The following is a 23,281-nucleotide window of genomic DNA, read 5'->3' as shown; positions in this document are numbered from 1 at the left end:
AGGGTCACACACAAATAAGTAATAAAGGTATCTGAAAGTTATTGCCGTTTTCCCAAAAAGACAACACAATTTAGGAGGGCGGGCGAAAGACAACCTGCCAAAGAAACCTTAGCTCCGAAGCGGGGGAGTAATATCGTCAGCCCTCGAACAGAAAGGTGCTCAGATTGCGAGTTTTTTAAACCCAACAGAAGATAAACAGCAGTGAAACCACTATTTGCTGCGTGTGTATGTGCCTGCCTGCTGCTGGACATCTCACGCTGGGTAAACCCATATGCAAAAATGAAAACGCTAAGGCGGTTCGAGGGTGAGGTTTACCTTAAAAGTGTTCTGTGTTTTTTTGGTGTTGTAAATTATATCGAATGCTAATGACGTTCAGTGTCTTCACCAATAGTACATTAATGGTACGATTATTATTAGGCCGCGTATTTTGCGGTCTTAAACGTGTCAAGGTTACATGTTTATATCTAAAAACAAATGGAACGCATCACTCTTATATTGCATTGTAGTATTATATGATTGTTTCACACTATTTAGTCCTGATAATAACAGGTGATTTAACACAACCAAAACAAATGTGATGGGTTTATCCACTTAATAGATAAATGTATTAAAAAGAAAAAAAAATACTTCAGCTCTTACACTAAAAAATTTGAAAATGGAGGACATACATGCCCGCCCTGTAACGAAGCGTGCAGCATTATCGCAAACGAGGAAACAAAATAAAATAAAATAGGAAACCTCACTGCTACGAAGTAAAGTTAAACCGTCAGAAATAACACATTCAAAATATTCAACAGCCTTAAATTACACCTATCGGTTCCGTAGAAACACGAGAATCATCCTTTGATGCACGATGCTGTTCCTTAACACGCTGACGTTCTTCAAGAGCTTTCAAACAAAGATTTCGGTACTGCAGATGCACGTAGGTGCTGGTGATGAATGCCAAGAAAGATAAACCAAGTAAGAATGCAAGCGGCATCACCACACAAACACGCTCGGTGCAAACATCCTGACCCAACTTATCGGCTTGTTGCGTGTACCACTCACCGTACAGTAGACGATTAAGGAAGATGGCTGAAAGCACGGAGCCAAGGAAGCAGAAGTTGTAATGCTTTGCAGGATCCTTGGCGAATATTGTGCGGGCGACGAGAGGTGTTGTTGTAGCCATAAAACCATCTGCCACTGCCGCCAAAAAATGTGGCAAAGGTAATGCAGCCTTCGGGAGAGTGAGGAAGAGTGTCAACATGGTGATGATACAAACCGAAGGGATAAACAGCGCGATGGTGATGGGGACGCGATCTTCAGCACGGCGCTTCTGCGACCAGATTTCTACACCGCTCGTTAACAGCCTGCCTACAGCACTACCCAAGGCGCCCAACACGGAAAGAAGAATACCAACATTAGTACTCGGAGGCTCGCCCGCGAGTGCCGTGTACAGGAAACGAGAGTTAAACACAACGACGAAGCTGCCACCAACGCAACAAAAGACTGACGAGAGTAGGCACCATAACCGTGCGGTTTTCAATCCTTCAATAAATGTTTCCTGGAACTGTGGAGCAATATAGTCGACATCAGTCTCAACTACCTTATCTTCCACAGGGAAGGGCTCTTCACTCATTTCCTCTTTATCATCCACCTCACCATCAGAATCGTCATGTGGGCGTTTTCCGTCGAAGGTAGTAAGTGGGAATGCCATAAAAGGGAATATTACGGTCAACACAATAACTGTCACAGCAAACCCCACCTTGAAGTTGCTTCCGAGTTTGAGATACGCTACGAGCGCTCCCTGCAGGGGGAGGAACACAACAAGAATCAAAAGAAGGACGAAACCATAGATGAAACGCCACATGGGTGCCTTCTGCTTCAGGTACACACCCTTGCGCGCAAGCCTCTGTGCCTTCTCTTCTTCATCAAGGTGCTTTTCCTGATAGCCCGTCAAATGGAATGGTGGCAGACGCATGAATACAATGCCGAGGATACCAACCGTTAGGGCAAACGACATGATAGAAAAGAAATATATATCTGGCCTGTCACTGAAGAAGGCCAACTGAATACTGCCTAGGATCGCAGCACCAAGACCCACAAAGCTCTTCATGATAGCCACAATGGCACCACGGTTGGATGGAAACACGCTGAGTACTGTCACCACACCGCCTAAGTCAAACAACATACATCCCAATGTCATGAGACCATTGTAGACACTGAGTCTCACAACAGTTCCTTCGATGTCACCTCGTAATGTCAAGGCAAACAGCAACGCACCGAGACACAGCACCGTTAGTGAGAGCATAAATATGGGTCTCGGCCCCAGATAGTCATAGATGAAACCATAAGGCAGCATGAAATATCCAACTGCAAGCCCTACCGCATTGACATTCATTATATCTTTTACGGAAAACCTGTAGCGTGCTTGCATTGTTCCAGATATAAGATTGAAAGCATACATGAAGGATGTACAGATTGAGCAACATGTTCCGAGAACCAACAGCGCAAAGCGGCGGGGCTCGTTGATGGGTTTTTGGTTGGCTGTAGAGAGCCGCTCCACCACGACGTTGTCGACGGGTGCGCTCATGGCAATGTTTTGTACAGTACGCTCAGTTGTATTCCTCCCGATGTTTCGCCCAGTGTGCTGCCAGATAATTTTTGTTTCCCTAAAATGTTAGGTTCCTTTACGTGACTGCGTGCTTGCTTATTGCTGTTAGTCTGTGGTATTGTTCAAAGGTTCAATAAGTCGAAAAGGGGAGTAGTCTGTGGTATTGTTCAAAGGTTCAATAAGTCGAAAAGGGGAGAAATGAGAGCATTAAGTTTTGGGAGAACGAAACTAGGTGATGAGAAGTTAATCATAGCTCTATTGTTGTCTGGGAGAATACATCTTGCTTGCTGTTTTTCATGAAAAAGACGGGAGGTGCTTTCCATTTGGAAGGTTCAATCCCTCATTTTTTGCGCGTTGATCAAATGTCTCTTTTTTTTTTTTGCTTCGCTTGTCCATTTCTTTTTGGTAATAAAGGTGCTGTGCGCGCATTGTAGTCACATTAGTCTCTCCGACATTATGTGAAATGTGCTTTCCTGGCGTAGGGGTGGAGAGGGGGACTGTTATGTATTCTACGTGGTTTGAGGGGTTAATGACTCCTTTGTTGTCATACCCTTTCTGCTTCTACGGTTAGAGTAAGCATAACTCGGAGTTTGTGGCACACTACTGTATTTATGATGTTGTTTGATGCTGATGGCTTCAAAGACGAGTAAAATACGGATGCAGTGAAAACGGTATGACGTAAACCGTTTCACTTGGCAGTGGCTGTTGAGTGGCTGTGGTAGTTTACATCTGCACTCAGTTATCTCTCGGCTGAGAAGGCTCCGATTTCCCCACAGGGCGCAAAGACATCCTCTACGCAGTGCGGCACATAATTGGGTGGAAGGAAACTAAACATTAGTCGTTGGTGAGTGCTCGCACGCCCCCAGTCGCTTCCCTACGATTCCTTCGGGGAGGCTACGGTTCACTGATATGATGGCCATGGTTGCGCAACTGAAAACAGCACGGTTCAAGCTTGTAATACCGTCGGGGACCCCTTTGACGCTGAGAATCACTGCCACGTGACGCGACCCGGCAGGACACATGAGCGCAAAGTTACGCAGCGGTTTCTACAACCGAGCATCGTGGCATTTACAACGTGCTTCACAGCGAGGTGACGAACCTGGACTCGCACCTGATTCCCCCTCCCTAATAAACTGGAGCTATGCCCGCATAGAGACGCAATAAGTCTTGCAGTTGCAAGGAATGACTTATCACATCGCCGAACATCAGAGGGACACGTCTGAAGTATGTAAACGGAGAGGTGCTGAATTGTCCAAGAGATATTGAGGGAGACCTTCCGGGGTTATGAATTCGCAGTCCTTTTTGTGGTGATGAGTTGAAGGAGCCCAGGGGTGTATCATTGCAGGCAGGGTGGCAACACCCTCATGTTAACTTGAAGGCATTCTCCCTTCAACGCGCACAGCATTACCCATCACGTTGGTGATGAGAGCGACATAAAGTGGATATCGTGTATCTTCAGTTCCGAACGTAGAGGGACCCGGCCGTTCGTAGTAGGATGAGGTACCTCAAACACCGACTTGTTCGGCAAAAAGACAAGATGAGCGTGAATAAGACGCAAGCAACGAAACAGAAAGCCCCTTCATACTTCTCATTAAACACTGATACGATTGCAGCGGAAAACATAAAACAGTGGACGGACCGCAGTTTCACCACCAAATCCAAAGGCTGGTAGACCCTTCCTACCAGGGCCTATTACCATGGGAGTTGGCACAACGTCAGCCGCATTGGCGCCAGACGCAGCCGTTTGATCGCAGGAGAGGGCGGCACCGCCAAGTGGATCGCTGATTACGCTTGGGGACACGCGCACCAAATCACCAGAGTGGCACCCAACGTGCGCACAGATTTTCAGGTTGATGGGGCACCTCAACACACAAATTGGACACTTTGAGCCCAAGCTTCACCTCCTGCCGCAGTGTCGTCGTCACACAGAGCTTTACCATTGATACAGCGAAGCGGCTTTTTAACTGACACAAGGAAAAAAAATGAGGTGACTCTACCTCACAGCGGGCCTCCCGATGCACCGAGGTGCCAAGCTGGACTGACCTCGGAGTAGGAACATACCCGTGCTGATGGGTGAAAGAACTCGCACTGTAGGTGCGCTCACGTATTCACATCTGAAGAGCGTTCACCAATAGCGTTGGCTGGGAGGCACGCCATTGGAAAAAAAAAAGTAAAAATACATTCAATTGTAACCACCTAAATTTCGCCTTGCATTCAAGGGGAAACCCTCCCTAACCAATACGTAGTTCACTCGAAAGTTATGTCACATCAAGAAATATGCTTTACACCAAGCATCATCGCTTTTAAGAATGGAATCCTTGATCTCTCCTAGCTTGGTGCGCGGAAGGGTGTGCGTCTACTTTCTCCACTACATGTGCATGATCAAACATCCAACAAACATGTGTTATTTGTGCATGTCTATTAAGCGCTTCTGCGAAATGTAACCCCCTGTTTCCCCAATGCGCGGTTCCCTCATCTTGCTGCGTTGGTGAATTGCTCACGACAAATATGTAGGAATTACTACGCGAAATTTTCCCGCCCTTCCGACACACCCACACACCCATCGTGGACTATTGAGAAAACGAGACCTCCTCGCTCCAACACCACTAATCGCCGTCAACACATCGCATACAGAGTTTTAACGTTTTTCCCCAGTAAATAGTGTTACCAATGGTATTGGAAATACTACCAAAGTGAGCACGTACATTGCCGCCGCGAAGCAAACGAAAGTCAGAAAGAAAGAAAAGCACGTTAAAAAGGTATAGGGCACTCTAAAAGCACTTCATTCCCACCCGGAGCATTCGCTGTTTTGCCACAAAAACTTGCCAGAGAATGATGACGTCACTTGTGCCCTGTAAATCCCAACGTTCCTCCCGCTGCCTCCGCTAAAATTTCCCGCCTCAGCGTTAGCCCCTTTCCTCGTCTCCCTTCGCTACCTTACAAGTAGGGCTTTGGTGCTTCGTAGCGTTGGGTCGTACCATCTTCCCTCTGAGTGGCATTTGGGGACAAAGAAGAAACCATTTGTTCAATTACTCTTTTGTGTGTTATTTCACTTCGTCCAGTTTCACGTTTATCTCAGACGTCTGGGTGAGGGATATGCTTTGCTTAGCTTTCCCTTCCTTTTTTTTTCTTTGCCGTTTGTTTTTCACCTACATAGCAATATTTTTTCAATGGGTTATCACCTTTTAGGTGCAACAGGTTTCCGCTCTGGTAGTGATGGATAGGCCCACATGCTTCTTCCTCTTGTACACAGGTGAGCATACACGTAAACACAAATATAAACGTGTGCAATAACATCAGCATCGGCTGATTCCCAAGCGAGCATGTTGTAGAGGCAACAAAGCAAAAGAATAATTAATGGGATGAACGCGGTATAAAGCTACTGCCTGTCAAATGCCGAGCACCCGACGGTTAAGAGGAACCTTCGCTGCACACGGGTTCCCCGACGAAGCAACGAAAGTTGGCTTCTGCACCTTTGATCATCACCGCAGACATTGAACAATGAATGCCATGCTCTCATGATGTGGTTTGCATTTTTTTGCTATTCGTATATTTTCCTACACTATGACTAAAGGAATTAAGCAGTAAAGCACAGGTTAATCATGAGCGACGCATCTATCCGCTACGTGTTAAGGACCAAAATCCCACGACCGGCAATTAACCAATACATTGGGAACAAGAAGTTTTGTAGTATTCAAACTAAAAAAGAAAAATAATCAAAAAAAAAAAACGTTCTCTTAAGAAGAAACTTAAAAAAAAAAAGAGGCGTTCAAAGGTTTGCGTGGATTTGAAAGGCCAAGCATGTGTACATGTGTGAACAGCCGGAAAAAAAGTAAATGTGCTCCACATTTTCAGTGGCGTTTCAAAAGAAAATCGATACAAAACAGAGTAAATAGACAAAATTAACAAAAACCTTTAAGGTTTTCGTTTGTCCTTCCGCTAACAACGTGCTAAGCGGTTGAAAGACAGTCATAGAAAAGGGGAGAAGAAATAATAATAATAAAAAGGAATCTGACCTTCAAAAATAAAAAAAAGATGGAAGAAGGAGGTAATTAAAAAACATTATTAGTTTAAGGGGAAGAATCGCTCAATCTAAAAAAAAAAACAACATTATGGAAGGTAGGAAAATGTGTAACTAAACAACTGTGGCCTCTGCCCTGATGTTGTGCATTATATATGCCAAGTAATCAACCACCCCACTACTTGTTACATCGCAGCGAAGGCTAAGTAACATAAAATATATTCGGTACTGGAAAGCAGCGGAACTACTAATGAAATTGCACATCATAAGGCATTTAAGTTATTAAACACATATACCAGTTTACATTACCACAATTTCCTCCCCCTTCCCCACAAAAACAAAAAAAAAAAGGAAGGAATAGTAATTCACAAAAAGAAAAGACGTTTTGAGGGAAAATTTTTTAACAAATTAAAAAATAAAAAAAAGAGGGTAAAACGATAATTAGTACACTGTAACGTGCCGCTAAAAACATAAGTTAGTGAAAAGAAAAAAAAGATGTTACTTGCTTGAATCAGCAGCTTTCTCCTCCAGACAAGCATCAGCGTTATCGTCACAGGTAGGTTCAGCACAAACATTTTCAGCATTTGTTTGGTTATCTTCAGCTTCCTTTATCCTCCGTCGCTCCTCAAGGGCCTTCAAACAAAGATTTCGGTACTGCAGATGCAAGTAGGTGCTAGTAGCAAATGCTGGGAAGGCGAGACCTAACATAAATGCAAGCGGCATCACCACACAAACACGCTCGGTGCAAACATCCTGACCCAACTTATCGGCTTGTTGCGTGTACCACTCACCGTACAGTAGACGATTAAGGAAGATGGCTGAAAGCACGGAGCCAAGGAAGCAGAAGTTGTAATGCTTTGCAGGATCCTTGGCGAATATTGTGCGTGTTACGAGTGCCATCGTAGCCGCCATAAAGCCATTTGAGAACGCTGCGATGAAGTACGGTAAAGGTAATGCAGCCTTCGGGAGAGTGAGGAAGAGTGTCAACATGGTGATGATACAAACCGAAGGGACAAACATAGACAAGGTGATGGGGACGCGATCTTCAGCACGGCGCTTCTGCGACCAGACTTCGAAGTAGCCCATACAAAGTCGTCCTACAGCACTACCCACACCGTTGAGAACAGTAAGGAGGGCATTGAGCGCGTCGTCGGGGGCCTCACCCGCAAGTGCCGTGTAGATGAAACGAGCATTGTAGATGATAACATAGTGCACACCGACGCAACAGAAAATTGACCACAGTAGGCACCATAACCGTGCGGTTTTCAATCCTTCGATAAATGTTTCCTGGAACTGTGGAGCAATATAGTCGACATCAGTCTCAACTACCTTATCTTCCGCCGCGGAAACTTCATCATCCGCTTCAACGTGTTCTTTGGCTTTGCTGTCAGAATCGTCATGTGGGCGTTTTCCGTCGAAGGTAGTAAGTGGGAATGCCATAAAAGGGAATATTGCGGTCAACACAATAACTGTCACAGCAAACCCCACCTTGAAGTTGCTTCCGAGTTTGAGATACGCTACGAGCGCTCCCTCCAAGGGGAGGAAGACAACAAGAATCAAAAGAACGACGAAACCATAGATGAAACGCCACATGGGTGCCTTCTGCTTCAGGTACACACCCTTGCGCGCAAGCCTCTGTGCCTTCTCTTCTTCATCAAGGTGTGTCTTCTGATAACCCGTCAAATGGAATGGTGGTAGATTCATGAACACGACGGCGAGGGTACCAACGACCAGTGAAAACGACATCAGGAAGAAAAAGTAGTTGGCAACACTCTTGCTGAAGAAGGCCAACTGAATACTGCCGACGATTGCGGCACCAAGACCCGTGAATGTCTTCACGATAGCCATCACGGCACCACGGTTGGATGGAAACACGCTGAGTACTGTCACCACTGAACCCAAGTCAAACAACATACATCCCAATGTTAAAAAACCATTGTAGACACTGAGTCTCACAACAGATCCTTCAATCACTTCTTGGAATGTCAAGGCAAACAGAAGCGCACCCAGGCAGAAAACTGTCATTGCGATCACGAAGATAGGCTTCGGCCCCAGATAGTCAAAGATGAAGCTGTAGGGCAGCAAGAAATATCCAACTGCGATGCCAACAGTAGTGATGGTGGAGAGATCTCGCTGTGTGAGGTCGTAACGTTCCTGCATTGCTCCAGATATAAGATTGAAGGCATACATGAAGGATGTGCATATACAGCAGAAGGTTCCAAGAACCAACAGCGCAAAGCGGCGGGGCTCGTTGATGGGTTTTTGGTTGGCTGTAGAGAGCCGCTCCACCACGACGTTGTCGACGGGTGCGCTCATGGCAATGTTTTGTACAGTACGCTCAGTTGTATTCCTCCCGATGTTTCGCCCAGTGTGCTGCCAGATAATTTTTGTTTCCCTAAAATGTTAGGTTCCTTTACGTGACTGTGTGCTTGTTTATTGCTGTTAGTCTGTGGTATTGTTCAAAGGTTCAATAAGTCAAAAAGGGAGAAATGAAAGCATTAAGTTTTGGGAGAATGAAAGAAGAGGTGTTGGGCGGATATAATGCTATTGATGTGTGTCTTGAGAGCAACTATTTTGCAATGGACATTTATAAAACCGTGACAGCGCAGCCGAAAAAAAAAAGGTAAAAAAGACAAAATTATAACAAGCAGTAAAGATATGAAGACGAGATAGGTAGCACTACGGATCAACGGTGTTGGGGTGCCTGTGTTGTTCTGCACTCTCCTCTCTCCCACCGCAAGAAGAAAAGGATTACATGGTGTTTCCACGGGTGAAGAGTGGGTGAAAGTAAGGAGATCGCTCTGAAAATAGCAAAGAATGGAAAGAAAATATAATATTAATTCTGGAAATTTTTTGAAGTGAATTCGAACTTTTATCGATCATAGACGAGAGCTAAGTGAAGAATTTAACGATATAAGTTGGTGTGTTCATATAGTGACTGGTGTTGTTGTATCGATCTCTTCTGATGAGAAAACTCAAAAAAAAAGAATAATAATGCATGGACTGCTCGTACAATATGTGTAAAGATGATTTTTTAAAACCGTTTATTTATCGTTTACCAGAGTTGGCGCACCGTCTTCATTGTCGGAGGCGATAATAAAGGAACTCACTAATGGTATGCGATATGTATAGACAAAGAAGCAAAAAAAAGGAAAAGTATAGTAAAAAGGAATCAAAGTATATCTGTTCATTTTACTTACTCCTTTCGTCGCTAACATTATATAAATACACAAAATGTTGAATAAACGTCAGGAAGCCGCCCTCCACTGGCTCCCCTAAGCTTCATTGCGGAGCAGCCTCACGGGCATCCCTCGTCGGTTCTTTTGGGCAGGAAGAAGGTTCCTTTGGTCCACGTTCGCCCTCCCGGATGCGACGACGCTCGTCAAGCGCAAGCATGCAAAGATTTCGGTACTGCAGATGCAAGTAGGTGCTAGTAGCAAATGCTGGGAAGGCGAGACCTAACATAAATGCAAGCGGCATCACCACACAAACACGCTCGGTGCAAACATCCTGATCCAACTTATCGGCTTGTTGCGTGTACCACTCACCGTACAGTAGTCGATTAAGGAAGATGGCTGAAAGCACGGAGCCAAGAAAGCAGAAGTTGTAATGCTTTGCAGGATCCTTGGCGAATATTGTGCGTGTTACCAATGCAATAATCGCCGCTGTGAAACCATTTGAAAGTGCCGCGATGAAGTACGGTAAAGGTAATGCAGCCTTCGGGAGAGTGAGGAAGAGTGTCAACATGGTGATGATACAAACCGAAGGAACAAACATAGACAAGGTGATGGGGACGCGATCTTCAGCACGGCGCTTCTGCGACCAGACTTCGAAGTAACTCATACAAAGTCGTCCTACAGCACTACCCACACCATTTAGAACAGTAAGGAGGGCATTGAGCGCGTCGTCGGGGACCTCACCCGCAAGTGCCGTGTAGATGAAACGAGCATTGTAGATGATAACATAGTGCACACCGACGCAACAGAAAATTGACCACAGTAGGCACCATAACCGTGCTGTTTTCAATCCTTCGATAAATGTTTCCTGGAACTGTGGAGCAATATAGTCGACATCAGTCTCAACACCCGTGTCATCGGACGCGGAAACTTCCTCAGCCACTTCTCTCCTACAACACGTTTCACCCTCAGAATCGTCATGTGGGCGTTTTCCGTCGAAGGTAGTAAGTGGGAATGCCATAAAAGGGAATATTACGGTCAACACAATAACTGTCACAGCAAACCCCACCTTGAAGTTGCTTCCGAGTTTGAGATACGCTACGAGCGCTCCCTGCAGGGGGAGGAACACAATGAGGGTTACGAGAATGGCGAAACCATGAACGAAACGCCACATGGGTGCCTTCTGCTTCAGGTACACACCCTTGCGCGCAATCCTCTGTGCCTTCTCTTCTTCATCAAGGTGTGTCTTCTGATAACCCGTCAAATGGAATGGTGGTAGATTCATGAACACGACGGCGAGGGTACCAACGACCAGTGAAAACGACATCAGGAAGAAAAAGTAGTTGGCAACACTCTTGCTGAAGAAGGCCAACTGAATACTGCCGACGATTGCGGAACCAAGACCCGTGAATGTCTTCACGATAGCCATCACGGCACCACGGTTGGATGGAAACACGCTGAGTACTGTTACCACTGAACCCAAGTCAAACAACATACATCCCAATGTTAAAAAACCATTGTAGACACTGAGTCTCACAACAGATCCTTCAATCACTTCTTGGAATGTCAAGGCAAACAGAAGCGCACCCAGGCAGAAAACTGTCATTGCGATCACGAAGATAGGCTTCGGCCCCAGATAGTCAAAGATGAAACTGTAGGGCAGCAAGAAATATCCAACTGCGATACCAACAGTAGTGATGGTGGAGAGATCTCGCTGTGTGAGGTCGTAACGCGCTTGCATTGCTCCAGATATAAGATTGAAGGCATACATGAAGGATGTGCATATACAGCAGAAGGTTCCAAGAACCAACAGCGCAAAGCGGCGGGGCTCGTTGATGGGTTTTTGGTTGGCTGTAGAGAGCCGCTCCACCACGACGTTGTCGACGGGTGCGCTCATGGCAATGTTTTGTACAGTACGCTCAGTTGTATTCCTCCCGATGTTTCACCCAGTGTGCTGCCAGATAATTTTTGTTTCCCTAAAATGTTAGGTTCCTTTACGTGACTGTGTGCTTGTTTATTGCTGTTAGTCTGTGGTATTGTTCAAAGGTTCAATAAGTCAAAAAGGGAGAAATGAGAGCATTAAGTTTTTTTGGTCGTGTTTATTGTTGAAAAATAACAATAATTTTTAGAACTCTTCCTTAAATGTCTGTTTATCATTCCGTCGTTGCTTGTGTGGTTGACAATTTCCAAAAAAAAAATTATTTTCCTTTATTACTTGCGGCGTTTTGTGAGGGGACGGCAAAATTTCTTGACTCTGAGGGTTTTTTTTCTAGTAGTGCTATAGGATTTGTAAATGGTTGCCCGTTGAATTGTTTGGTGTGTAAGAGTTGCTGCTATCTTCCTGTGAGTAGTTACTACTTTGCAGCCCCGTTTGCACATTTTTTGTTGCCGTTTTCAAATATAAAAACAAAGTGACACAGCCTTACTATCTGCGGATGCCCAACTTTCTTCATCTGGAGATGTTGACTGTCCATGTTTTTTACGTGTCTATGCGAGGATGAGCCTCTATGACAGCCTGTCGCTGACTTTTGAACGTTACATGTGCTTTTTCACCAATGTGGAGGTGCACTAGCGCCTGTTTCAGTTCCTCATCAGGATTGTTTACAACCACACCATCAACAACAAGGGTAACGTTGTTAAGAGTAGCTTTCATGTTATACGGCAAACTTGATGAGACCATGCTTATGAGCAAGCCGTGCTCTTTAATGATACGGCGCGCCAGTGTAAAGTTAAATGTGTCTGCATATTCGGACCACGAACCGGCATATAGATAGGGCTCGCCGAGTCCGACGTGATATGCAACTGCAATGCTGAATGCAGCGGTCACCCCACTACCGCAGTAAAATACGCAGTGGGAAATATTAGGCTCACCGCCACCCCACATTCCTTGAAGAAGCTTAAGAGTGTTACTACGACATTCGTCATTGGGTCTCAAACGTTTTTCGTGCCGATTTACTAACAATATGTTCACATCGTACGGAAGGTTGACCGCGCCTTCGATATGACCAGGGATATCGTCGGGTCCGTATGGTCGCACGGTCGTGTTGAAGCGCAGCGCGGGTCGTGTGTCGACCATATGTGCGCAGGGAGGAATGTCTTTGATTTTCAACAGCCTCTTAAACTCTGTTGCGTAAGGCCAATAGCTTGTCGATTGGTTCTTGTCATACGGTGTGGACTCGACGGGCAGACCTGCTGCTTCATACGCCTTGAGTCCACATGTCATTACGTAAGCCTCGACACCAAGGGCGTTGAGCATCCACCACATCCGACACGCCCCCATCGCCCCACATTCGTCATCGTAGCAAAGGACGGGCTTGAAGTGGCCAATTCCCTTGGATTTGCACCACTCGACAAACTCGTGCGGGTCTGGCATGGGGTGCCGTGCTTTGCTGCATTCCACGACGGGACCGCTAAGGTGTCGATCCAAGTCGACAAATGTGGCGCGCGCGACATGCCCTTTGTTGTATTGGTTGATACCGTACTCTTTATTGCGGAGGTCGTAGCGGACATCGAAGATCTGATAGGAAGATATGCCATTTTTAATCTCGTCAATGGTAAGGAACACCTTACCGGGGTGCAGACGCCCCAAACCGTCACCGTGCATCAGTATATACGCGTACTAACCGGCAGTGGTTGTGATGGAGCTCGCAGTGTGGAAGGAAGTGGAAGTTTTTTTTGTATATCTATACCCAAATGCACTTAAAAGGGTCTTCTTCTTCCTCCCTTTTTGTTTGCTTTAGTCCTGCTCAATTTGGAGAGTAAAGCGCTTTGTGTTGTTAGCAGCACCAAAACCACAGTGTGCACCCGAACGCGACCAAACGGCAGCACACAGGGACGTGCTGGGCAGAGGAATCAAGTGTGAGTAAACAAATCAGGCAGGAAGAGATGAGGACAAAACATATGTACATTCCCTTTCCGCATCTAATTTACCTTTCCTCCGCCCTGCCTTTTTTGTTTTTATTTAACGTAACTTCCATATCCTCCACACGCACGTGTTGAATTGCCTTTTCCGAAATCGACTGTGGCAGTTAAACAGCTGGCCAATAACGCCGCAGGTGGTTGACCGTCAACCTCCAAGGGACAACTGTCTCCCTCACTGTCACCACACAAAAAAGAAATTAAGTAAATAAAAAACTAAGGGTGGAAATACAATCAAACACATGCACGCGCAAATAAATGTGTTTATCTGTTTGATCACTTGAGGAGGGGTCAGTGGGTTGCACACTTAAGGTAACAGCTCACCTCGTACTTCGCTAAAAAGGAGATGCCTTCGGCTGACTTATCCTTCGCGTATAAAATTTGGAAGGGACGTCATCCATCGTATTCAGAGTTGAGTCGGTGAAAATACGATGAGGAAATAGAAGACTCAGTCACCATTCATCCCTTTCCTCTCTTCACTTCCCTAACTTTTCCAATCACGGAATTGTTGAGGTCTCATAACAAGTCACTTGCTCTCAACTCTCAGTGCAACACCTTGCCTGCTCAATTACCTGCAGAACAACATGTAGAGAAGTTGTGGGAACATTCGTGCCGGCACACAAAAAAGCAGTGACAACGAAAACATCGGCAAATAAAAAAAAAAAAAGATGATTCCACTATAAAGCAAGCAACGAAGGAAGCATACGATGCATTTCCCCCCTACCGTGCTTTTCGCATCACATGCACGGAAACACAGAACTCCCTTTCCACCCAACAACGAATAGATGAGGCGCAGGCAACAGAATATAAGGAGAGGCACTCAAATGTTTTATTGCGCATCAAAGCAACTAATGGTTTACTAACACTGAAGAAAATTAGCATCCAAATGTCGCCTCACCTGAATATTTCATGTATAGGAAACCGTCTTCATCCTTATATTTGGAGTAAATGTCCGCCATTTGCGCACTGGAGGGGAGTACTGTGTCATTGGTATAAACGAAGAGTGCAGATTCGGCTTCCAGCTGCACACGTTTGCGTAGCACGCTGACAAACTGTCCGACCGTTAGATCAGATGGGACGAGAAATTTACACCTGTCTAACTCACCAATATCGGAGTTATACACCTTTTCACATATGATGGGCAAACGATCCGGATGCCTCTCACGCACCTTTGCGGCATCCGACTGTCGGCTCTCAAAGGTGTGGCTCATTTTGTACTTGCTATCTTTTTTACTCATTATGTACACTAATTCTTCTGTGCTTTCTTTTTATATGTACCAGTGGTGAATATCAATTCAGGCTGTAGCGGGTTGCTTACTGTTTACTAATAAAATTTGTTTTCTAGCGCTGGTCCTAATTGGTATTATTGCAGTGTGTGTTATCACACCAGCCGGCACAAGCGAAGCGAAGTTAGGCAAAAAAGAAAACAACAACAATAACAAACGAGCGAATGTTGAATGAAAGAACGTTCATATTAGTTGGTATGCAATGACAATTGAAAATGAAGTGCAGCAGAGAGAGGCAAAGGGATACAAAGCTCGTTCAAGAGTAAATTCGACAAAATTGATTATATGGCAACTCTGTTGACAAATAAATATATATGAACAAAGAACTAAACAAGCAAAAAAGCAACCCCACAAGATGGTCCATACGACAGCAGGGGAGATAAATTTCATCCGTTTGTTGTGCTGAACAGACAATGGGGCTCCAGTGACACATAAAATGAATGAAGTAAGTAAAAGAAGCACAAACGAGAAATAGTGAAGATGGAGACTACAACAAGAGAAGTCTAACTGTAAGACCGAAGGGGAAAATAAGACAAAAAAAAAGAGACCGATTACAACGGTCATCACTAGGGCAAGAAACTGAAGTAAGTGAAACACTCAAAGAGGTTGCAGGGCGCACGTGTGAAAGGAGAGAGGAACAAAATAACTACAAAGCAATCAACTCCTAAAAAAACCACCAAAAAAAACTATGCAGGTGCACGTATATATATATATATATATATATATACACGTGCGTATACGTTATTCACGGACGCTCCATGGAGGCTAGGGGGTGGGGTGTGAAACTACATCAAAAAGAGTGTTTCACTTTCTTTTTCTACACGCTCCTTTGTTCTCTCCGCTATAGGTGACAAAGAAGAGGGTGCGGGTGTGTTGACACTTCTCACATAAACACTGAAAGATACACCACACACATATAGTTTGTGTTTTCCGCAGTTCATTTTCCCGCTGTCAACGCAAAAACAAAAAAAAAGGGTAAAAGCATGGTATAAAAACAAAATGGAAACAAAAGCACAACTTCATTTCGGGAGTCGAGCAGTTCAACTCCTCACCTCCTCCTTACGTCACATTAATCACCGCATTTCCCCCTCTCCACCTCTTCCTTCCTTCCTTCCACAACACGACAAACACTTAAACATGGTAGAGAATCCAACGAGGTGCCCTCACCACCGCCGTGGGGTGTGACATATATTTGCGCAGTAACGCAATCACTACTCGCACACGGACGATACCCCATTATCCAAATGCCGCCTCACCTGAATATTTCATGTATAGGAAACCGTCTTCATCCTTATATTTGGAGTAAATGTCCGCCATTTGCGCACTGGAGGGGAGTACTGTGTCATTGGTATAAACGAAGAGTGCAGATTCGGCTTCCAGCTGCACACGTTTGCGTAGCACGCTGACAAACTGTCCGACCGTTAGATCAGATGGGACGAGAAATTTACACCTGTCTAACTCACCAATATCGGAGTTATACACCTTTTCACATATGACGGGAAAATGGTTGGGGTGACTCTTGCGCACCTTTGTGGATTCATTCAATCGCTTTACCAGAGAATGTGAATCCTTGAAGTTATACTTCATAATTTTGTCCCTGTCCCCCCTTGCTCTCCTTTGACTTACCACAGCTTTCCCTTCTTCTCCCTACCCTAGCGTAATATCTGTAATTGTGCGGTGTATGAAGGCAGGTGTTTACCCCTTTGCCTCCCCCACTTTGCTACAATGAAGCAATAAGAGCAAAATGAGAAAAAAGAAGATGTGGGAGACCAAAAAATGTAACCATCCTGAAAACCATACATTCGTTTGCTCGGAGCAGTGAAAGGTGACGTGCACGACAAACACCAGAACATACACAGTAAAGTGGGGGTATAAATAGGAGACTTTCTGCCTTTTCATTCTACCAATAACCATGTCCTCCGTTGATGCGAGCAATACTCCATCCCACATTATAAACTATCACACTCTCCTTTCCATGTCCTTCATGACGCTCGCACATATGCATATCCTACCGTCACCCCCACACGTCACCACATAGTTGTGCTGAAACTTCACATCGGTTATTTGCGCTCGATGAAGTCGAAGGGACGTTTGCGGCGACACTGCTTCACCCGGAGGGAAGTTATGCATGCTTGGATTATTCGGCGAATAAAGCACTGGTGACTCCCCGTGAGCACCCTCCCGACTCCCAAAGGCAGAAGATAGCGGAGATGAGGCGGTTTGGCACCGCCGTAGCCGCGAACGACCCGTGTCCCAGAAATAAAGGCATCCGTCGTCGTGTCCCGTTATAATATGCGAGTCATTGGCACCAAACGTGACGCAGGTGCATCGACATTTTGTGCTCTCCATGCCTTCCAGTCGCTGAGCAAGTGAATTGCCTGTCAGCACATCCCATAGTCGAAGCGTACCAGTTTTGTAGCACACCAGCAGCAGTGAGGAGGAAGGGGAAATAGCTATAGAAGATATTTCACTGGTTATCAACAGCGCGAATGTGAAGAGAAGCACACCCGTGGAAGCATCCACAACGCGGACAAGACCCTCTCGCGAGGCGGCGAAGTAACAACTACCTGAGCGATTCACCGCCAAAGACTCGATGGATGAGGCGCTAAATGCGTGCTGAGACATCTGTGCCCCTGTTATGAGATTCCATTCAGTGACGGTTCCGTCAGACAAACCCGTTGCGAGAATAAAACCGCATGGGAACAAACAAGCCGATCGCACCTCTGCGGCATGAGTAAATGTGTTCGCAACACAGTCAGCCAAATAATCCTGTTGTTCCGGGACAGTGCCTCTTGACTTCTTTAGTTGAACAACGTTAAGGACTACAGCTTGACATCCACTCCATGAGAGAAGCAATTGTTGCTCATGGTACGTCATTCCTCTCACGGGAGCCTTGTAACGGTACAAGGACGTACACGCCCCATGTGATTCCAGTGTTGTGTCTTCTTTTCTGTTCTTCAGAGGCACCCACAAGATTTCCCCCGCATCCGTCCCAACAGCGAGTGCGGGCACCTGAAGGAAGGGCTGGCAAGCCGTCAGCCGTACGTTTTCCCCCGTGTGAAGTTTGGCGCTGTGGCACAATGTATTGACATCCAGCGTCATGACGAGGTTTGTGGGAAGCAACTGCTCACCCAAGGGTCTCCAAATGGAGTACACGGGGTGCACAGGAAGACCCGCCAATAGATTGGGATGTTGCGACTTTAAAAGTTCATATGATAAAGAATTCGCTAATATTTGTTCCAGGTTTATGACAGTGGCGTTTGGTTCGTCATCAACATGGTACTTATACTGGTGGCAGTACGGACTCGTATTATAGTGTCCAATGATGTTCGCAATAAGGGATTGAAGCTGCAGGCGCCCCTTCATTGGTGTCCAACCACGCCAAACTGGGAAGGTCGTTCCAGCCTCTGAAACGTTTCTGCACGTAAGCAAATAAACTAGCTGCTGGAAATGTTCCCTATTGATTGTTCCCTCAAGTGGTTTAATTCTTCTCATAAAGAAATGATGCGCCCGTTGCCCATCGTCTTCGTCAACATACTCCAAGAATTGCTGTTGAGCGAGCAAGAAAGGCAGTGATCGAATGAGTGATGCAGTTTGAGATGACGAGTCACGACTCACATCAGCCTCCGGTGCTATTAATGGTTCAAGTTTCTTCAATTTACTACTTGCAGCCTCCCAGTTGCCTTCCTGCACGGACCGAGAGACGTCCCGAAGGGTTTTCCGCTCGCTGTGCTCCTGGTGGAAGAGTGCCGCGGCTTCATCACATAACAACTGCGCAGATGATGTCAGACCTTGCTCAATGAGCCAGGCCGCTATCACCTGAACCAGTTCCCCACGAATAGTATCACTCTTCGCATCAAACTCAACGAGTGTGTCGTTCGGAACTGAAAAAATGGACTTCTTCCCCGATGAATCAGCCCCCGTGTCAACGGTCAAGGGTGCTTTTTTATCCTCATTCATTGAATCTAACGAGAAAACAGCGGGTACAGCCTTGTCTCTTTTCTTGGTTGTCTTTGTTTTGCTTAATGATTTAACGATACGCACACAACCTCTGCCGCTATCCGCACGCCGATAAGTGTATGCAGATGTGGATGAGGCGGAACGACAAGTTGTAGAGGGGGGAAAGAGTGCTTGAACATTTGTACAGAGGACAAAGCATGCAGGACAATATATAAATATATATATACTCATAGGATGGGTTTAATAAATGTGCGAGTCAAGAGGGAGGAAAAAACAAGGGTTGGCAAATCGGAAATACCCGCACTTACATACACACGCAAGAATAAACTGCGAAATGTACGGATCGTGCCAGTGCCGGATCTCACGTGAGTTTGGCACTGCACGTACCTAAAACTTCCCGCTATCACTTTGTCAACTGACGAGTTTACGCGCTGGAGATGAGACGAAATTGAAAAAGAGAGCATCACCGCTACTTACGTCACCCACACAAGTCACAAAAATATTAACAGTGTAATCCAATGTTAAACGGGGGGGGGGTGGGGGAGAGGGCAACGTTATTTGCCGTAGCGTTTGTCACGCTTATCATGATATTGTAAGAGTTTAACAAGGTCCTCTCTATTTATCTCGGGCCAGGTTTTGTCAACGAAGAGGAACTCTGTGTAGGCACATTCAAACAATAGGAAGTTGCTGAGTCTCTGCTCTCCACTGGTTCGTAGTAGAATTTGTGGCTCTGCACCTCCGCCATCGAACAGAACAGAAGCATCTTCCTCCTCGTGATCAGCCTGCGTTACGCTACGAAGCATTTGACTCATCAAGTCCCCGGTTGAAATCGGGGAATATTCGTTCCTCTTCTGCAAGAGGCCGTTGCAGGCGTTGATGATCTCATCCCGCCCACTGTAGCTGACACACACGTTAACTACAATACGCCTCGGCACATGCCGTCGTGTTTCTTCTTCAATATCCACCATAATACGTCGAATACGGGAAGGGATCATTTCAAACGCAGGTGATATGAAGCGTATGAAAATCCCCTGTTTTCTTGCCGTTTGGCGCATGCGCTCAAAATAACAGTAAAACAATGTCATGAGCACCTTGACCTCTAGCGCAGGTCTAGACCAGTTCTCCGTAGAGAAGGCATACACAGTTAGCATACTGATGTTAAAATCAATGCAATCTTTCACGAACTCTAGCAATTTCTCACCTCCCACACGATGCCCATCCAACTTGGTGCGTTTGAGGAGAAACGCCAGTCGCTTGAAAATTGGTTCTACACCAAACAACGGCATATCTTCATTGAAGATAAACTCACACACATCTTCTAACTCTTTCACACATACGGTTTCAACAGAGTGCCTCTGCCCGTACCTTCGGTTTCCGTCCATAATAACGGCAAGGTGTTTTACATTGTGATCATGCGGAGTGGTTGCAGCGCGACTACTCCGTTGGTGCACTTGGCCACTTCTGTTATCGCCATTACCAGCTGTAGTGATATTAAACCTGTCCTTCTTTACACCTCCTTTTTGATTTGAGTGTTGCTCATTACTCGTTGTGAGAGCAGAAAGTAACTGAAAGCCAACGTTACAGTGGTGGATTACCCCGGAAAGCGTCCCGTAAAAAAGAGGTACGCTCAAACATAGTAAACAACTGAAGAAAAAGATGGTCCAGAACAGGAGAGTAATGACCTCAAATCCTTCGGTAATTGCAGTGACGTTGCCACGTATGGGAAGGTGGCTCTTCGCCAACCCATGGCCCCTGCTATCGATTAAAATCCATGACAGGGCATCTTCACTGTTGGCAACCAGCACAGGCTGCATTTTACTATATATATATATATATAATTTTTTTTTTTAAAAAAGTCAAAACAAACAAACGAGCAACAATAAAACAGAGGTTGAATCGTCGAAAAAAAAAAGAAAGAGGAGAAAAAAGAGAAAGAAATACGAAATAAGGAGGTAGATGAAGCAAATGCAACAGTAAAGTAACTCTAGGGAATGAACAACTTTCATGCTGACAACTTCAGGCAACGCAACATAGAGAATCCGGGTCAATACGCCCGCACTGAGTGGGTGAAAACACGATTAACGTTCAGATGTTCGGCAGTAAAAACAACAACAAGAAACGTTCAAGTCTTTGATGTGAGAACGGGATCCAACTGTCCCTTTTGGAGTCGCGACAGCAGATCTTCACTGGGTTGGGCGTTGTTGAGGTACACACCACTTTCCGTTTGGCGCACCTGCACGTCGGGGTTAAAAAGTGACAAGGATTGAAGGGTTCCAATCAGTGGCGAAAGGAGAACATAACATCCATTTGCAAAATCTACGACCGGTCGATAGAGCCATGTGGCAAGTAGGAATAGAAAAGATGGATCGCTATCGGACAGACCAGATCGACCTCCATCACGACGCGTGGATTCCCGAACAAATAATCGTAGCTGCTCCGTATGGTCGGTTACAATTCCCCGCTCTCGCTCCAAACTAATAACAACATACTCGAGTTGCTGTTGAATAGACTGAATATCTCCATTTGTTTTTGTGAGCAGGTCATCAAACGGCGAAGTGTTTGTGCGCACCTCATTTATGGCCACACGCTGCCGCTCAACACACTTTTCCAGTTGGGACAATCGTCTCTTAATGCTCTCCATCGTTTCTTCCAGGTTGCGAAGCGCCTCAGAAACAGTGTTGGGTGTGACGTCATCACTTCCGCTGCCGCGTCGCAAAGCCAACGTTAACTTTTCATCCCATCGTTTCATCAGCGTAGTTTGTCTAATACACGAAATTTACGAGAGCGTGATTGTGATTGGTGGATAAGTTCCACTTGCCGCTACGCTATCGCTTAAATACATGCTGAGTAAAATAATTAAGTAAATAAATAAATGTTTGCAAGAAAAATGAAAATTAAAAAAAAAGACATGGAGGTGGATGGAGCTCAAATAAACAAGAACAACAACAACAAAGATTTAGCGCAATACCATATTTACCTGAAATGGAGGTCCTCTCCGCATACCGACACCCACAAATGGTTCCACAGTAAAGTCGTCTACATGCAGAGCATATCAGCTTTACTTTGAATAAAAAGAAAGAAAAATAAATACAAAAAACGCTTAGTTATGAGTCAAAAGAGAAGGGATCAAAAGGTGCCACCACTGGAATGCGCAGCAGCCACATTTTTTTTTCTTGCATGCATGCATAGCAGGGAAAGAAAAGAACACAAATGAGGAGAATTAAAAAAATATATGAAAAAAGGGAGAAGTATTTTCCCCCTTTTTTCATCTGTGAATTATGACTCGCAACCGGTTCGCAGTCTCAACAGGAAAAGAGAAAATGTGACACCACGGGCTATGTTCTTTACAGACTAAAAAAAAAAAACAACAACTTGACGCTACTATCAAGTAAAGCTTGCTTTTCCTTTTCCCTCCCTTTGACACGAAAAAGAAGAACTTCATTTCCAACTATTTTTCATCCCTTTAAAATTCCCTTCAATAATAGTAATAGCAATTATTACAGATATTTTTGTGTTCCCGCTCACACAACTTTACCGTTACACACACAAAAAAAACAAACAAACAAACAAACAAACAAACAAACAAAGAACTACGTTAAAAGTTACCTAATGCATTATCTTGTTCTGTTGGATTTCGCTCTTTGTTTTTTTTAATTCCTCTCACATTTTCCCGCAATCCAGCGACGAAAACGAAAACGATAGTGAAGGAAGGGAGAACGCATCGCCAGAAGTCAAACTCCACCAACGAAAACAACACCTGTTTTTTTTTCACTTCAATTTTCAAACAAACATCGTAAGTAAATATTTTGCATGGTTTTTTAAAAAAGAAAAAAAAATGGAAAGTAAATAAAGAGGTAACACATGCCTTCTGTGTGGAGTAAGCATGTGATTGAAGAAGAACACGACTATAAAACAACCATATTTTAAATTGAGGAAAATAATATCTCCTTTTCTTGCGTGAATGTGACTGAGACCAACGAAACACGCACAAAGAATGACAAGGAGGTTCGTGTTGATGTGAGAAAAAAAAAATGAAACAGCAAATAAACAAAAGAAAACACAAACAATCCCTGAAATAACTCTCTTTCCTAAGGCGTAAAGAAAAAAACAGCAACAACGACAACACAGGAAATTATAATACGGGGAAGAAAACAAGAGGACGTGGGGACCGTTGATAAAGCGCCTGTTCGGGTTACTGCTATTTTTCTTTTTTGAAGTTTCCCTTACTCTATGGTTTTTGAGAAGGATCAAATGAGCACATACGAAAAAAAAAACAAAAAAGACTGCGGCTTATCCGCGGGTCTCTCCATCGGTCCCACCGCCGTCA

The 23,281-nt window shown here is 45.0% G+C and overlaps 11 protein-coding genes across 11 annotated transcripts; all 11 read right to left on the bottom strand.

The window, feature by feature from the left end:
- Positions 1–799: 799 nt before the first annotated feature.
- On the bottom strand, positions 800–2,446 carry TbgDal_VII6930 (hypothetical protein, conserved; the record flags this gene model as incomplete). Its single annotated transcript, XM_011776780.1, has 1 exon — positions 800–2,446. One exon carries the CDS (start codon positions 2,444–2,446, stop codon positions 800–802), a length of 1,647 nt encoding a protein of 548 aa, XP_011775082.1.
- Positions 2,447–7,112: 4,666 nt separating this feature from the next.
- Positions 7,113–8,930, bottom strand: TbgDal_VII6920 (hypothetical protein, conserved; the record flags this gene model as incomplete). The annotated part of the gene is made up of 1 exon (XM_011776779.1): positions 7,113–8,930. One exon carries the CDS (start codon positions 8,928–8,930, stop codon positions 7,113–7,115), a length of 1,818 nt encoding a protein of 605 aa, XP_011775081.1.
- Positions 8,931–9,896: 966 nt separating this feature from the next.
- On the bottom strand, positions 9,897–11,687 carry TbgDal_VII6910 (hypothetical protein, conserved; the record flags this gene model as incomplete). Its single annotated transcript, XM_011776778.1, has 1 exon — positions 9,897–11,687. One exon carries the CDS (start codon positions 11,685–11,687, stop codon positions 9,897–9,899), a length of 1,791 nt encoding a protein of 596 aa, XP_011775080.1.
- A 582-nt stretch (positions 11,688–12,269) lies between these two features.
- Positions 12,270–13,394, bottom strand: TbgDal_VII6900 (mercaptopyruvate sulfurtransferase, putative; the record flags this gene model as incomplete). The annotated part of the gene is made up of 1 exon (XM_011776777.1): positions 12,270–13,394. One exon carries the CDS (start codon positions 13,392–13,394, stop codon positions 12,270–12,272), a length of 1,125 nt encoding a protein of 374 aa, XP_011775079.1.
- A 1,189-nt stretch (positions 13,395–14,583) lies between these two features.
- TbgDal_VII6890 (microtubule-associated protein 1A/1B, light chain 3, putative) lies at positions 14,584–14,946 on the bottom strand (the record flags this gene model as incomplete). Its single annotated transcript, XM_011776776.1, has 1 exon — positions 14,584–14,946. One exon carries the CDS (start codon positions 14,944–14,946, stop codon positions 14,584–14,586), a length of 363 nt encoding a protein of 120 aa, XP_011775078.1.
- A 231-nt stretch (positions 14,947–15,177) lies between these two features.
- On the bottom strand, positions 15,178–15,558 carry TbgDal_VII6880 (hypothetical protein, unlikely; the record flags this gene model as incomplete). Its single annotated transcript, XM_011776775.1, has 1 exon — positions 15,178–15,558. The coding sequence occupies one exon, from the start codon at positions 15,556–15,558 to the stop codon at positions 15,178–15,180; it is 381 nt and encodes a 126-aa protein (XP_011775077.1).
- Positions 15,559–16,230: 672 nt separating this feature from the next.
- On the bottom strand, positions 16,231–16,581 carry TbgDal_VII6870 (microtubule-associated protein 1A/1B, light chain 3, putative; the record flags this gene model as incomplete). The annotated part of the gene is made up of 1 exon (XM_011776774.1): positions 16,231–16,581. The coding sequence occupies one exon, from the start codon at positions 16,579–16,581 to the stop codon at positions 16,231–16,233; it is 351 nt and encodes a 116-aa protein (XP_011775076.1).
- A 372-nt stretch (positions 16,582–16,953) lies between these two features.
- Positions 16,954–19,185, bottom strand: TbgDal_VII6860 (hypothetical protein, conserved; the record flags this gene model as incomplete). Its single annotated transcript, XM_011776773.1, has 1 exon — positions 16,954–19,185. The coding sequence occupies one exon, from the start codon at positions 19,183–19,185 to the stop codon at positions 16,954–16,956; it is 2,232 nt and encodes a 743-aa protein (XP_011775075.1).
- Positions 19,186–19,508: 323 nt separating this feature from the next.
- On the bottom strand, positions 19,509–20,768 carry TbgDal_VII6850 (cis-prenyltransferase-like protein, putative; the record flags this gene model as incomplete). The annotated part of the gene is made up of 1 exon (XM_011776772.1): positions 19,509–20,768. The coding sequence occupies one exon, from the start codon at positions 20,766–20,768 to the stop codon at positions 19,509–19,511; it is 1,260 nt and encodes a 419-aa protein (XP_011775074.1).
- Positions 20,769–21,076: 308 nt separating this feature from the next.
- Positions 21,077–21,703, bottom strand: TbgDal_VII6840 (hypothetical protein, conserved; the record flags this gene model as incomplete). Its single annotated transcript, XM_011776771.1, has 1 exon — positions 21,077–21,703. The coding sequence occupies one exon, from the start codon at positions 21,701–21,703 to the stop codon at positions 21,077–21,079; it is 627 nt and encodes a 208-aa protein (XP_011775073.1).
- A 1,031-nt stretch (positions 21,704–22,734) lies between these two features.
- TbgDal_VII6830 (T. brucei spp.-specific protein) lies at positions 22,735–23,264 on the bottom strand (the record flags this gene model as incomplete). The annotated part of the gene is given in 2 exon segments (XM_011776770.1): positions 22,735–23,217; positions 23,220–23,264. Coding segments are annotated over 2 exon segments (528 nt in total).
- Between the last annotated feature and the right edge of the window lie 17 nt (positions 23,265–23,281).

Source organism: Trypanosoma brucei, chromosome 7 (genome assembly GCF_000210295.1).
Source record: "Trypanosoma brucei gambiense DAL972 chromosome 7, complete sequence".
Lineage (NCBI taxonomy): Eukaryota > Euglenozoa > Kinetoplastea > Trypanosomatida > Trypanosomatidae > Trypanosoma > Trypanosoma brucei.
Note: the sequence above shows the minus strand (reverse complement) of the source record. Positions and strands in the feature narration are given on the sequence as shown.